Source organism: Heterocephalus glaber, unplaced genomic scaffold, assembly GCF_053883595.1.
Source record: "Heterocephalus glaber isolate CG9 unplaced genomic scaffold, H.glaber_assembly_v1.0 deba00001472, whole genome shotgun sequence".
Taxonomy (NCBI): Eukaryota; Metazoa; Chordata; class Mammalia; order Rodentia; family Bathyergidae; genus Heterocephalus; species Heterocephalus glaber.
The window spans coordinates 19722501-19736364 of record NW_028258315.1 but is presented as its reverse complement, the minus strand read 5'-3'; the positions used below and the strand labels follow the sequence as shown (position 1 = coordinate 19736364).

The window sequence follows — 13864 nt, the reverse complement described above, 5'->3', positions numbered from 1 at the left end:
AGAACATACACACACACACACACACGCACGCACACACATATTGCATACAGGCTATAGGAAGTATCAGGGTAGTGAAGGGATAAAAGACTGGATATGTAATGAAAAAGTATCTTAAGGGCCCCAAATGTCATGCGTAAGAGCTTATCTTTAGCCTGTAGGCAATGGAGAAGCACTAGCAGACTTGAAGTAAAATACTTTTAACCTATTGTTCTATTATCATATGCAAATCTAATACAGTATTATTACTTATGCTTATAGTTATGCTTCTTCATTTTCAAGGTGTTCCCACTGTATTTAAGTTTGCGATATCTCTGTCAGCTGTATCATTAAAATGAATCCTGCATTTTTTAAGGCAATGATAAGCTAAAAATAGGGATTGCAGATGTCCCCAAAAGATGCTATTACTTGTCTGCCTGCTACTGATAGAGTTCTTCCTTTAATTCAGGATGCATTATTCAATATCTACTATATGAAGTATCAAACACAATGTTAAACTCTTGATAAAACCTTTAAACTACATCCTGTGTTTAGGGTAATATGCATCTTCTATTATTATGGTGATTTAATAAAATGTATTCTCAACTGATCTATTTTTTCACACACTTTTAAATAGCACAATAAAAACTTTGGAGTTTTCCTTTAAATAATTTCCCTCTAAACTCTTCAATATATATATTTTTTAAAGCTGGTAAAAGGGTCTTTAAAAAATCTCAAGAGTCAGGTGGATGTGAAGTGAGGGGAATGGAGGAGAAAACAGCCCATGAAGTGCTCTATAATTAAAGTCTGCCTTGTGAAGGTCTCCCAGAAACACAAGAAGGCTGAGTCCCACTGATACAGTGCTCAAGAAATCTTCACTCTGAGGGTATTAACCCATCAAAGCAGTTATTTCAAGAGTGGGTTCCTTTTATCCCTACAACTAAAAAAACCCCTACCACCTTCATTCACTATTGTTATTTTTTTCTATTTTCATTTCTGGTTTTCCCCCTTTTTTTCTTTTTCTTACTGGTGAACTCTCTCCAGCACTCTTTAGATAAGTGAAGTAATTTCTGTAGAGTAGCCTAAGCCCAGTGAGAGGAAAATGAAGAAGGACAATGTATTGCTAGGCACGGGACTGAGGATCACCAGATTTGGACTAAGTTCCCTAGGGCCCTTTTGGATACTGGGAGTCATGTAAGCCATCTGGAGCCCAGTTAGCTTCTCTATGATATAGAATGTGTTTTTGAAACACTGCCAACTCTAGGCTCCGCCATCTAGAGCAGGATGAGAAGAACCACCAAGGTGTGGAGGCCTTGTCAGACTGATAGCAGGTTAAACACTATTACTTCAAGATGGTACCATACCTTTGTGTTAGTTTCCTCTGTTCTGTCTTTTGGGGATGGCTTTTCCCCCTAGGTGTGGTACAACATCCTGCCTGCATCATTCCTTGCTTATAAAGTGCAGTCTATGGAGGTAAACTCTCACCCTTGAAGCTCACTTATTTCATCATCTTTTCCTGCCTCTTAAGGGCAGGGTATTAAGACTTCAAAGCTTATTTAGTGGAGGCTACAATTTAGTTTATGAAAAAGGCTTTTCCTTTATTCACTCTTATGCTCACTGAGCACTACTGTGTGGGGTAGATCAAGTGATGGATATGACAATGCCTTTTCATCAAGAAGATGATGATGGTAGAAGGAAGGCCAACACTACATATTCTAAAGAAAAGATTTAAAAAATATAATGTGACAATAGGAACTTGTTATCACACTATGATCTACAAACTAAACATCTGGTGTTTTCTAGGTAAAGTATAATGATATATGTAGCATCTTCTGTTGATTCTTAGAAGTTTTTTGGAACATCTACTGGAAGGTTAACAATGCTGTCACTACTTTGGATGGTGAGCAATAGGAATTGCTATGAAGTAGCCTTAGCTATTCCAATGTTCCAATCAATTAAGACACTGAATTTATTCCAAGAAGTACTTGGCTAGTCACCTCTGAGCCAATGTGTGATTATCTTTGTGTTTACTCTGTATCTGAACTTCACTGACTTTAGCTACTATAGTTCCTGGATCTTCATCAGAATTTTCATTAAATTAAAAAAAAACCTGGCATGTTCTCATAAACTGCATATTGGAAGGGCCCATTTCCCATCCTAGCACACATACACCCTGTGCATTGCTGGGTCTTTACAATGGATGCCTCATATTTATTTCAAATATAGCAAGACTGCCACAGTTCTTAGCATGTTTGATTTTCACAGAGAATCACTTGCTTTTTCAAGTGTTGAGTCAAAGTGTTAAGTAAAAGTTGACACGCCTGCAACTTATTTTTAAGTAGCAAATCATAATTATCCCACACTATCTGAGGTACCAAAGTTAACATAAAAATATATATACCCTTACTAGAAAGATCTAGCTAGGAAAATATGACTGGCAAAACTGAAATTGCTAAATTTCTTAAGTATTTGTAATGAAGAATCAAATTGTTATCAACTCTGTTTAAAGAATTTCTAGGGCCAGGGATTTAGCTCAGTGGTTGCGCCACCTGCCTCGCAAGCACAAGGTCCCGAGTTCGATCTCTGGTGTCAAAAAAAAAAGAATTTCTACAATATGTTGCTGATATTAAGGTGGCTACTCAACAGAAAGCTTAAATACAGTGCCAAAATCAAAATGACAGAAATAACTATTTAAATGTTTACAGATATTTATTTGTATTTATGCAGCAAATTTCAGTGACTATACTCTTAGCTTTTGGAATGCTATTTTTCTGTACAAACATAGTCTAAGGACCTACCTGAATTAAAACAAAAGTGACTTGTTCCCATACTTTACACATGACTTTATAACAGCACCTAGATTTCAAGCCCAAACCATTGAAGCTAGGGTAACTATTTCTCAAGTAATAATCATGGATTATGTGCTTCTTCACTTAAATGGTTGCTGTCTCGTCCATCTTCTTGGCTGATATTTATTGTGGCATCTGTCATCAGGTGCCACAGTTACTTGGATACACATCCATTTTCTCTAGTTTGACATTTAATTACTTAAGCATAAACAACCTGACCCATGGATATAAAATGAACCGGGATTTGAGGCTTCCCTCTGCCTCAGCTCCCAGTAGTCAGAAGTGAATCAAGTGCAAGAGCACCAAGCTCTATGTCCCGCTGACCCTAGTCTACCACACAGCATCTCCAGACAAAGGAATGGAATAAACAGCATCCTCAAACATAAGGCACAGTCTCCTTACTAATAGGCTAAGGTAGTTTGCATAATATAATATTGACTGTTGGGTACAAAATTAATACAACACATTAGCAGTTCTGAACAGACCAAGATTCAAAATGGAGAAACTGAATCAGAAGGACTAGAAAGAAGCAACAAGAAACCATGACAAAATTGAACAATTTCAGCAACATTAATTAATGATGAGGAAGCAAAAACAAATTTTGTACTGGCTGACAAAGGGGGTTTGAGAGTCTCTATTTTTGGACCCCACACAAACGTACAAGCGGCTCTAAATGAAGCCTGTGTGGTGATCCTGAAGCTACCCATGGTCTGTGCTGGTGGTGTCTGTGTCAGCATGTAAATGGCGTGCTGTCCTTACCTCCAGATGCTCTAAGATATAGGGCGGATTTGTCATGCCAAGCCTCAGCATTGCTCCCTCAGGAATCACTTCCACCAGCTTCCACAGGAGCGTGGGCAGACTGGTGCCGATGTCTCTGCCATAGGCCCCTGTGTCTTCACTGGTCAGCCATATCTCACAAACACCCTCTGTGAATCAAAGGGGATAATTAACAAATCTGTTGCAAAGCTGTTTCCTCCATCATACAGCTGCTCACTTGTTTTAATGCAGTATTTCTCAACACCATTATGCAGGCAGTCTGGCTATTCAATTGTGGAGGAAAAGCAGCTTATCCCATGGTGGCAGTTTGTTATTAAGTTCATTTTATGAACACTAGAGAGTTACAACAATGCTGTAAATTGTCAGTGTGTCCTACGAGGTGATTAACATTCACAGCCAATCAGTTCAACTGTGCTTCTCTCAAAGCACTTCCCTCAAGGCTAGAGCCTCAGTCCCACCTCTGAGAATATCTATTTTATAAAATACCACAAGTCCTGGAATTGAACCACTCACTCTACAGAATAGGTACTGTCAGCAGTTAACTCACTAATCAGTCTGTCACCAACCCAAGGAAAAATGTCAAGGATAGTTAAGGATTAACTCACAAAATATTAATAGTAAGAAAGTCATCTTACCTATAGTAGCTTTATAATCTGCCTTTATTTAATTAAAAAAGGTTCATTTTATTGTTTCATGCAAAAACATCGGTGACTGTATATATTATGTTGGAAACCTCATTTACTGACATCTTGCATTCTATTTTCCATCAAATAGGAAATGCATTTATATTTTTATTGGTAGAATCCTGTCTTCAAATATTATAGCTTGCAATAACATCTTTTCAAAACTCAAGAGGAAATACTTTTGGATCACCTAGTACTATTTAAAATAAAACAGAGTAGGAAGGAGGTATCCAGGTTTCCCTGGTACACATTTGGAACCTTTTTGAACCCATATTCAATTAAAGGATTAGCCTGTTTTAAAAGGCCAAATGATTTGTAGGGCTAAAATAAACAATGAAATGAGCCTGTGAAATTTGTTCATGCTCAGTGATTTGTTGCTTCTGGAGAACTTCAGCACACAACACAGGTACATTAACTAAGCCTTCAGCTCAAATCAAAGTGTGAGTTTCTAGAAAGTGTCTTAAAATTACAATTTTAAATTGTCTTTAGTTGGCAGAAGAGTTTCAAAAATACATTCAAATTTTTCTTGCACTGAGAGACAACAAATAAAACACATGGCTTTTATGTGACTCTGGACTTCAAATTTACTGAATAAAAAGAGCAAAAAAAGTGAAGATCTTCACTCTCTTTAATATGTTCCACAGTTAGATCATCTCCAGTCACTATTCTTTTCTACAGAATGAGATATATTTACTTTATCAAAAAATCATCCAACCCATATAAGAACATTTCCACTTTTCCCTGCCTATCTGAGACACACAACTCTCACTTGCACAAATACAAAAATGAAGACAGAAGAAAAAGTTTAGTTTCCCCAAATTAAAGAGTCATTGACTTAGCAAGGAGAGCAGAAGAGTAAAAAATAAAAAGACAAGTACAAAAGTTGGAGATGTTTTTAGTATTTAAAAATCAGAAGTGTTATAAGTACAAGGGTTTTCTTAGTTGAAATTAAATATATAGGTTCCAGAAACAATAAATCTTTGCTTCATTTTCATAATAGAAAGCTTTATCCTCCACAAAAATAGTATGGCGTGTCTATAGACCATCCAAGTCTTACAATTTTACAAACATTCTTAGTACATAGAATAAATACTTTTCTATTTATAAATGTATTACAATTAATAGTGTCATCTTCATTTTAATAATATAGTCCATCAGACACTGGACTCATACAACCTTTTTTAAAAAAATTATCACAAAATCCACTCCAGGAAAGTAGATGGCTAAGTAACAACATAAACAGATTTTAAAACATTCTGAAAGAGGTTATAAAAACAGGACATTATCCATGATTTTCCAGTTACTGGCATTTGAATAACACAATATGAATATTTTTAAATGAACAGAATAATTTTAATTTATAATTTTTCCATCCAAATGGTTCCATGTTATGCCTTATGTAGAGAGAGCAAGTTCCTGGAACAGTGCCTTGCTGTTGCTAGATGAATACAGAAGGGGAAAAAATCACTCTGAATAGGAATGAAAATAACATCCATGCAGAAAACAGCAGTCTGCTCTTAAAACTACAAAGGTGGAGACCAATAGCCCCCTGGTGGGCTGAAACTTCAAATTAAATCTCATAAGGAGGAAGCAGCTGTAATACTAAATCAGCAGCAACAGGAATAACAGTCTTTATGTCTCTAAGATCAAGGCTGCTACAATTCTCTATGTAGCAACCTGGTTTAAAACACATATGAAATGTAAAAAGCTTGTGCAAAATATGAAATCCCTGGCCTGGAGAATCTCACCTTGTCATTCTATCTAAAGCTGTGTCAAAGATCTTGCTGTTAACTTGACAAAGCTGAGATTTTTGTGAGGTTATAACAAGCATTAATTCTAATGAGAGTTGATCCTTAAATCGTGAGACACAAAAATTACTGCATACTAAAAGGTAAAGCCAATTGTGGAATCCCCCCTCACGTGTGACATCCTTTCTCCTGGGAAGGCTCATGATGCCTCACATTGCAAGTGGCTCCTGTCAGGAGAGACTTTCATCAGAATTCACCAGGGAAGTGGAGGGCTGCAGTAATCACTAATGGACACACACATGTCTAAATCTGCACACTTAATTGGTTATTCTGATGGACAGAAGTGCTTGCTTAAACAGCTTCACTCTTTAAGGACTTCAGTTATAAAGCTATATTGCTTTGCATATTCATTCCTTGATTTGTCCATCAAACATTTATTAGCCCCTTACCTACATGTACCATCCAGCTCTTTGGGCTCACGATATATTGGAATTTGCCATTAAACTTCTGTTACCTAAGTTTGACCATCATTCAGGTGCTGGCAAGGGGACATGACAGACACAAGGAAAACTTCCTGAACATCCTATTGGTTGGTGGTGGAGCTGGAAGAGAATGACCTCAGAGAACAGAGAAATGAAAAAGTTGGGCTGGCTTCAAGTAGATACGTGATTTTCAATGAAAGAGCCCCAATCTGCACTGTAACCTGGACTTTGATTAATACATATCAGAAAAATAAACTCCATGAAAATGAAAAAGAGAAGCAGGAAGAATGAGGATGAATACTCAATTTAAAACTTCCTGAAAAATACATGCAAAAAAAGAAAAGAAAGTGGTGGTTAGAAAAGTAGTAGACAAAAATCAGCTTTCTTTTCTACGAAATTTTAATTTTTCCTAAAATTGTTCACATACCTGACTTTGCTTCATTTTCCACAATTGTCCAGTCTACCTGACCTTTGTAATGTATGCTACATTTATCTGATCATCCATCATCTCTCAATATCTTAATTTGAGTGAAAGAAAAAGCAAATACCGGGAAGCAATGAAATGCACTGAACAGGAGAAAATCCTTTAACATTTTTAGTTATTAGAATCCATTATCATCTTATCCAAACAATTGCAGATCAGCCTATTTATCACTGAAAAGACAGTAAACTCAATAGCTGGATTTCAATCTCTGTTCCAGAGTAATTTGAGATGATAGAAAAGATGGAAAAAGTAGAAGACATAAAAAGTGAATAACAAAAGACAGATAATAGACTCAATAAAATATTCTCACAAGAAAATTGTTTGAATTCAATATCAAACTTTGCCAAATCTCAATTTCAAAAGATTATGATTAATTACGATTTTTCCTATGCATGAACTTCACTGTAATACATTAAAATATGGGTAAAGATTGATTTTATCTGGTCAGAAAAACAGTATGCTCCTGCTGTATTATCATTGAGGAAAATTTTCACCATAATGTGTTGTTTCAATTACTCCATTATGAGTAGTGTTTCTAAAAAATAAGGATTACAAAAAATATAAAAACTGTAAACAATATTAAAGGATCAAAAGTTAAAGGGCACTATATAGCAGGGAAACCTACACCAATTAAATATTTTAAAAAATCACCTCACCCCAACATCCACATTTTCCTCCCTCTAGTTTTTGTTCTCCATTCCTATCATTTGCCCTTTCTTTCCTCTTCTCAATTTTATCCCTGATTTTTTCCCCACCATTCTATTCCAGCCTTCATTCTTTGAATAAGAAATGTAAATTAAACATATGCAATTTGGTATATTTATTTAATATGCATTAAATGATCTGCTTTTACTTCCTGCTGTTAAGGATTGCACTACATATTAATTAGATTTTATGGGCTCTTTCTTCTTAAAAATTAATCTTAGAGAGTTTACAAACAAATATGAACTTGTGTTTAAGCATTTGAAAGGTCATTAAAGCTTCTCCAAGCAGAATATTTTTAAGTAATAACACACACAGCCATGTTTCTATTTAGCATAGTCATTTAACAGCAAATCACATTACTGACATAGCCTATGTGGTCATTTCTAGTCCTATTATTGGACATTCAAAACTTTTATGATTTTCTTTTACATAAAAAGGGACTTAAATTTATTAAAGATAGGATAATAACAGGACCAACCAATGCTATCTTTTATATAATTGGTATATCCCAATACAAACCCAACCCATGGGGTGCCATATAAGACAATTATTAATTAGCTAATTTTCCAATTACAGGTTTATCCTGCTTTACCAAACTATTTAAAAATATTATTACTGACCTAAATGTTTTTTCTTTTTTTCCCCCTCTTTCTCTCACTCTCTCTCTCTCTCTCTCTCACTCTGTTTCACTCCCCCAACCCATGGTGGTGCAGATCAAATCCAAGACCTTGCACACACTAGGCAAGCACTCTACCACTGAGCTACACCCATACACATTCTGTTTAATTTCAATATTGTTAAATTTACAGAAAAGTTTTGAGAAGAATCTAATGAACACATGTACCTTCTTCAACTACACTCATCAGTGACACTATACCATATCTGTGAGTCTTCTCTGTCCACATCCATGAACACATGTATATATTTTTTTCTGAACCATTTGACAGATACAGATACTATGGGAGTTTACTTTTAAACATGTCATATATATTTTCTAAGATCAAAAATATTCTCCCTCATAATCACAATACAAAAAAAAAAGCTAATACAAAAAAGAAAAGTTAATGTTGGACAAAACTTTTGTTCTGGCCAGAATGAATTCCTTGGGCGGGTCATGCAGTTCAGGTCTCTATGCATCAAGCATATACTCATTCCTCTACCAAAACTGCCTTCTTATTTCTCTCTGCATAATAAATACCTTCTTCAAAAAACTGTCTTGACCACCCAGACTAACTTAAATTCCCATTTTCTGTTTTCTTAACCATTTTGTACATAACTCTGTAACACAATGTGTTATAATTTGGTTAAATTGTTTGCTTCCTCTGAATAGAATAAAAGCACTTCCCAGGCAGAGGTACAAAAATCTTACTAAAGAAACTATCCCCAGGACCTATTATGGTGCCTAGCACACAAAAAACACATGATAAATTTTGGCTCCATTAATCAATATATTTAATAAGATTGCTTTTGTTGAAAGAGATGTGTATGTTCAACTAACTTTATTTCAGCTAACACATTTGAAAAGCACTTCCTCCTACATATACACACATAAATATACATATATACATACATATACATATACACATAACATTTACAGTAGAGGAGGTTCTATAGGCAATGAATGCAAAAATGAATATTCTCTAAACACCATGAACACACAGCTTGAATGGTGTCGAGTTTACTGTACAGTCTTTTAACTTCTACAAAAAAGTTCAGTGTTGTTTAAGCCTCTCTACTATCTTACAAGGACAGCTGGACAGTACAGCAACTAAATATGAACCATCATCTTAGAATTAAAGCTTTTCTTTTTACTTAGAAGTAATTTCAGCTAGGTCAGTGGCCTATAAAACAATTTTTAAAACTTTTTTATTACCTTATTAACAAAAACTAACCAGGACATGGTATTTTGAGACATACTGACATCTGTGATTATACTAATCACAGAAAATAATGTTGGCATAAATTGATAACATTGCTGCTGAACAAAAACAACGTGTTTATCTCCTTTGAAACATCACAGTCTGAAAGAGTTTATTTCCACTCTAATACAAGAATTTGGAAATACTGGAAAGGTAAAAACAAACTAAACACCATGAAAAGACGATGCATGTTCTAAAAACAAGGCAGCTCTCCTCCCAGGAAGCAATCTTTATGTTCCTCCACTTGGAATGACAAATGACAAGGTGTATATGTGTGGAAGTGTAAATGAGGGAGTTTTATCCTTTATGGAATGTGATACATTGTTGTGTTTTTATAATTTTTATTACGTGTTTTCTTTTGATTTTTCTTGTAATCAAAATTAGCGCAGTTCAGTACAGTGTCACATGAAATTCTGCTTATACAACTTTGTGAGGAGGTTAAAAGTGAGTCATCAGGTGACTTGGCTACCAATGATGACTTGGATCATATAGGTCAGAAAATGTTATAAGGTTCTTGCCAGGGGTGAAATCTATTGGATGGAATACTAACACCGCAATTCAATGTTGGAAATTATCTGTAACGGATGATATACTACAAGATGTTTTGAAATACACTAATAAAGAAGTACAAATAAAACATTCTATATGCATCAATAGTAATACTCAAAAATATATTTATGGGCCAGGGATTTAGCTCAGTGGTTTTGCTGCCTGCTGCACAAGTGCAAGGACCCGAGTTCGATTCCTGGTACCCCAAAATAAAATATATATATATATTTATATTTATAATGACATCTCTCTATCCTAACTAAAAGCCTTCATAGCAGGTCTTTATCATCCTAACTAACAGAATACAGAATTTATGGAGAAGTGACAGAGGTGGTGTGGAGATTCTTAGAACAAAAATAACACTTGAGAGATTTTGGTTTCTTTTAAAATTATCTATGTTTTGATAATAAAAAGACCTACCGAGAAAGAAAAAAGAAAAAACTCTGACAATTTGGCTGCTATTCACTAATGTTTTGAAAGCTTTGTTTCAAACTGTCCAGCAATTTATACACCATCTGAATACGTGACAATTGATGAAGAACTTTGCATTATTTCATATTGTTGAAGGTTTAGGTAACATATGCCCAATAAAACTTCCAAATACAGTATAAAAGTACCTGCCTCAGTGGGTGCAAAGACATTTTACACCTTGAATTTAGAAATTTATGCTGGAAATCAGCTACCAATTGCAGTAATAAATCACATGACAATGTGGACAGATTTGTTGCACCTATTTAAAAAAGTAACCCAAATGTCACATTTGACAGTTGGTTCACCAATTACCCATTGATGTTATATTTGCAAAGAAACCAAACCAAACCAAACAAACAAACAAACAAATACAACAACCAGTTGACCAGCACAGGAACTATTCGCAAGAACAAAGCAGAGATTCCTGAAAAGATATTGCAAATTCACAATAGAGAAATGTATAGTACAATCTTTGGAAATCAGAAAGACATAACATTGGCCTCCTATATGGTGAAGAAAAACACAGTACTGACACTGTCAACATTACATCATGATGGTAAGATTGCAATAGGATCCTGTGAGCTCAAGGTCAGCCTGTGCTACACAGTGAGTTCTAGGCTATCCTAGACTACATTATGGTGAAGAAAAACAAAGTGGCATTGATACTGTCATCGTTACACCATGATGATAAGATTGACTGAAGTAGGGTATGGTGGCACACGCCAGTAATCCTAGCACGTCGGGGGCTGAGACAGGAGATCCTGTGAGTTCAAGGACAGCCGGTGCTACATAGTAAGTTAACTGTTAGCTGGACTATGTAGTGAGACACTGTGTCAAAAAAACCAAACAAATAAAAAAGATTGACAGTGAATCTTCAAAAATGAAGCCAGAAATGGTCACATTTTACTACAAAACCAAAGGTGGAATAGATGATGAAGAGTTAGGTAACAACTACAATGTCACTCAAAACAGCGTTAGCCAATGGTTGTTTTACTCAATCCTAAACATGCCAGGCATAAATAGTTTCATAGTTTACATAGAAAATAACAAGCATAAAATATCACAGAGAAATTTACTTAGAAGATTGGGACTGGAATTGATAAATGATCAATTATAACAGAGGAAGAACAATATACAACTGCCCAAAGAACCTGGCAAAAGAATTCTGGAGCAGACTGGTGAACAGACAGGTGAAACATCATAAAAATCTAAAACAACCCCAGGAAAACTAGCAAGATGTCAAGTATGTCCTATCAAACAAGACAGGAAAACAAAACACATGTATTATCAGTGTGAGAATTGTGCATGGAAGATGCTGTTTTCAAGTGTGAAAACTACCTTAGTTGTAATAACTGAAGTAAAGATTATTTTTGTGGTAGTTTTTTTTTTTTTACTCTTTTTTTTTTGGTACCAGGGATTGAACTCTGGACCTTGTGCTTGTGAGGCAGTCAGAAGAACTACTGAGCTAAATACCCGGTCCTTGTGGTAGAATTTTATTTGTATTCTCATTGTAGTTCACATGGGAATTTATTTCTGTTATTTTAAAATTTAGTAAGCAAACAAACAGTTGATGTAGAAAGTGCTGATGTTTATTCTAAACACTCATTAAATATTTGAGTTTTTAATTTGTATTTCATTTTCCTGGTAAGTGCACATTGTATATTATAATAGGAAGCTCTTGATAAGAGAGGAAGACACGAGAGGTAACAAGTATGGCCATCAGACAGGAAAGTAAAGCTAAGACTTATGTATGGAACATGCTGTTGCACATGTGAAGACTACCTTAGGTGTGATAATTAAAGCAAAGATTATTTCTGTGGTAGAGTTTTGTTTGCATTTTAATTGTAGTTCACATAGGAATTTATTTCTGCTGTTACTTTTTAAATCTTGTAAATAGGTAAATAATTGATGTTAATAATGTTGATGTTTATTCTACACACTCATTATGTATTAAAATTTACTATTTTATTAATTCTTTATTTTTCTGTTAAGTATACATTGTTTAATATACTGAAACCCATAAAATTAAAAGTAATAATTCAGCAGAAATACTTCTAAAAAATAAATGTGGGTGTTACACACCTCACACCTCCATAATGTGTGTTTTCTAAAATTCTACCCTGATGCATCTAGGGTTTAACCTAGCAGATTATTTGCTTCTAGAGAGGAATGTCTGATCTCTAGTACCGACTGCTGACTCTAGTTACATTAATGACAATACAAAATTTAATTAAACAGAAATACTTGGGGCCAGGCACAGTGGCACACATCTGTGATTCCAGGTACTAGAGAGGCTGAGGCAAGAGAACTGCAAGTTCAAGTCAGCCTGGGTAACTTAGTAAGACTTTGTTTCAAAATAAAAAATAAATGAGCTGGGGATGTGTCTCAGTGACACCACAATTTCCTAGCATGTGGGAAGCCCTGGGGTCCATTTCTAGTATGGGGGAGAAGAGGGGATACTGTGAGGACTTCTACTTCTGCACACGAAAGAGTAAATGTTAACGAGAATAATACTTTAAACAAGTAGTAAAACTGACAAAGTGTATGACACAACTACCATAAGAGATAAGGATAAACAGGCACAGGATACAAAATCAACATTAAAAACAATCAATACCTTTTCTATATACTCATAATGAATTAGGTGAGAAAGAATTCAGGAAACCAATTCCATTCACAGTAGCTTTAAAAAAAAAACACCTAGGACTCAACCTAACCAAGGAAGTGAATGACCCCTACAATGAAAATTACTGCATTACTGTGTACCGAAGAAACTGAAGGCGGTACTAGATGACGGCAAGATCTCCATATCCATACAATGATGAACTTAATATTGTTAGGACACCCGTATTACTAAAATCATCTACGTAGTCAATGTAATTCCTGCCCAACTACAAATGGCAGTCTTCACCGAAGAGTAACAACAAAAATTTGTATGGTAAAACAAAAAAGACCTAGAATAGCCATAATAATCCTAAGCAAAAGAGTTATGGTGGGAGGCATCACAAAACCTCATTTCCAATTATAGCATAAAACCACAGTAAGAAAAACAGTATGGTCCTGGCACAAAAACAGACACATAGGCCAACAGAATAGAAAAGAGGATGCAGAAATAAACTCACATATCTGTGGTCATTAGATTCTTGACAAACAAAAACAAAGAAACAAAATATGTATTAGAGAAAAGAGAGGACTTTAACAAATGGTGCTGGGAAATAACT

General features: G+C 35.1%; 1 protein-coding gene across 8 annotated transcripts in view; it reads right to left on the bottom strand.

Moving 5' to 3' along the window:
• Positions 1 to 13864, bottom strand: part of Cdkal1 (CDKAL1 threonylcarbamoyladenosine tRNA methylthiotransferase) — a 627362-nt gene that overhangs the window by 233045 nt on the left and 380453 nt on the right. For all 8 annotated transcript variants that reach the window (XM_021260567.2, XM_021260565.2, XM_021260566.2 and 5 more), the window contains one exon: positions 3585 to 3751. In XM_021260567.2, the coding sequence (XP_021116226.1) occupies positions 3585 to 3751 (167 nt within the window). The remainder of the gene's footprint in view (positions 1 to 3584; positions 3752 to 13864) is intronic.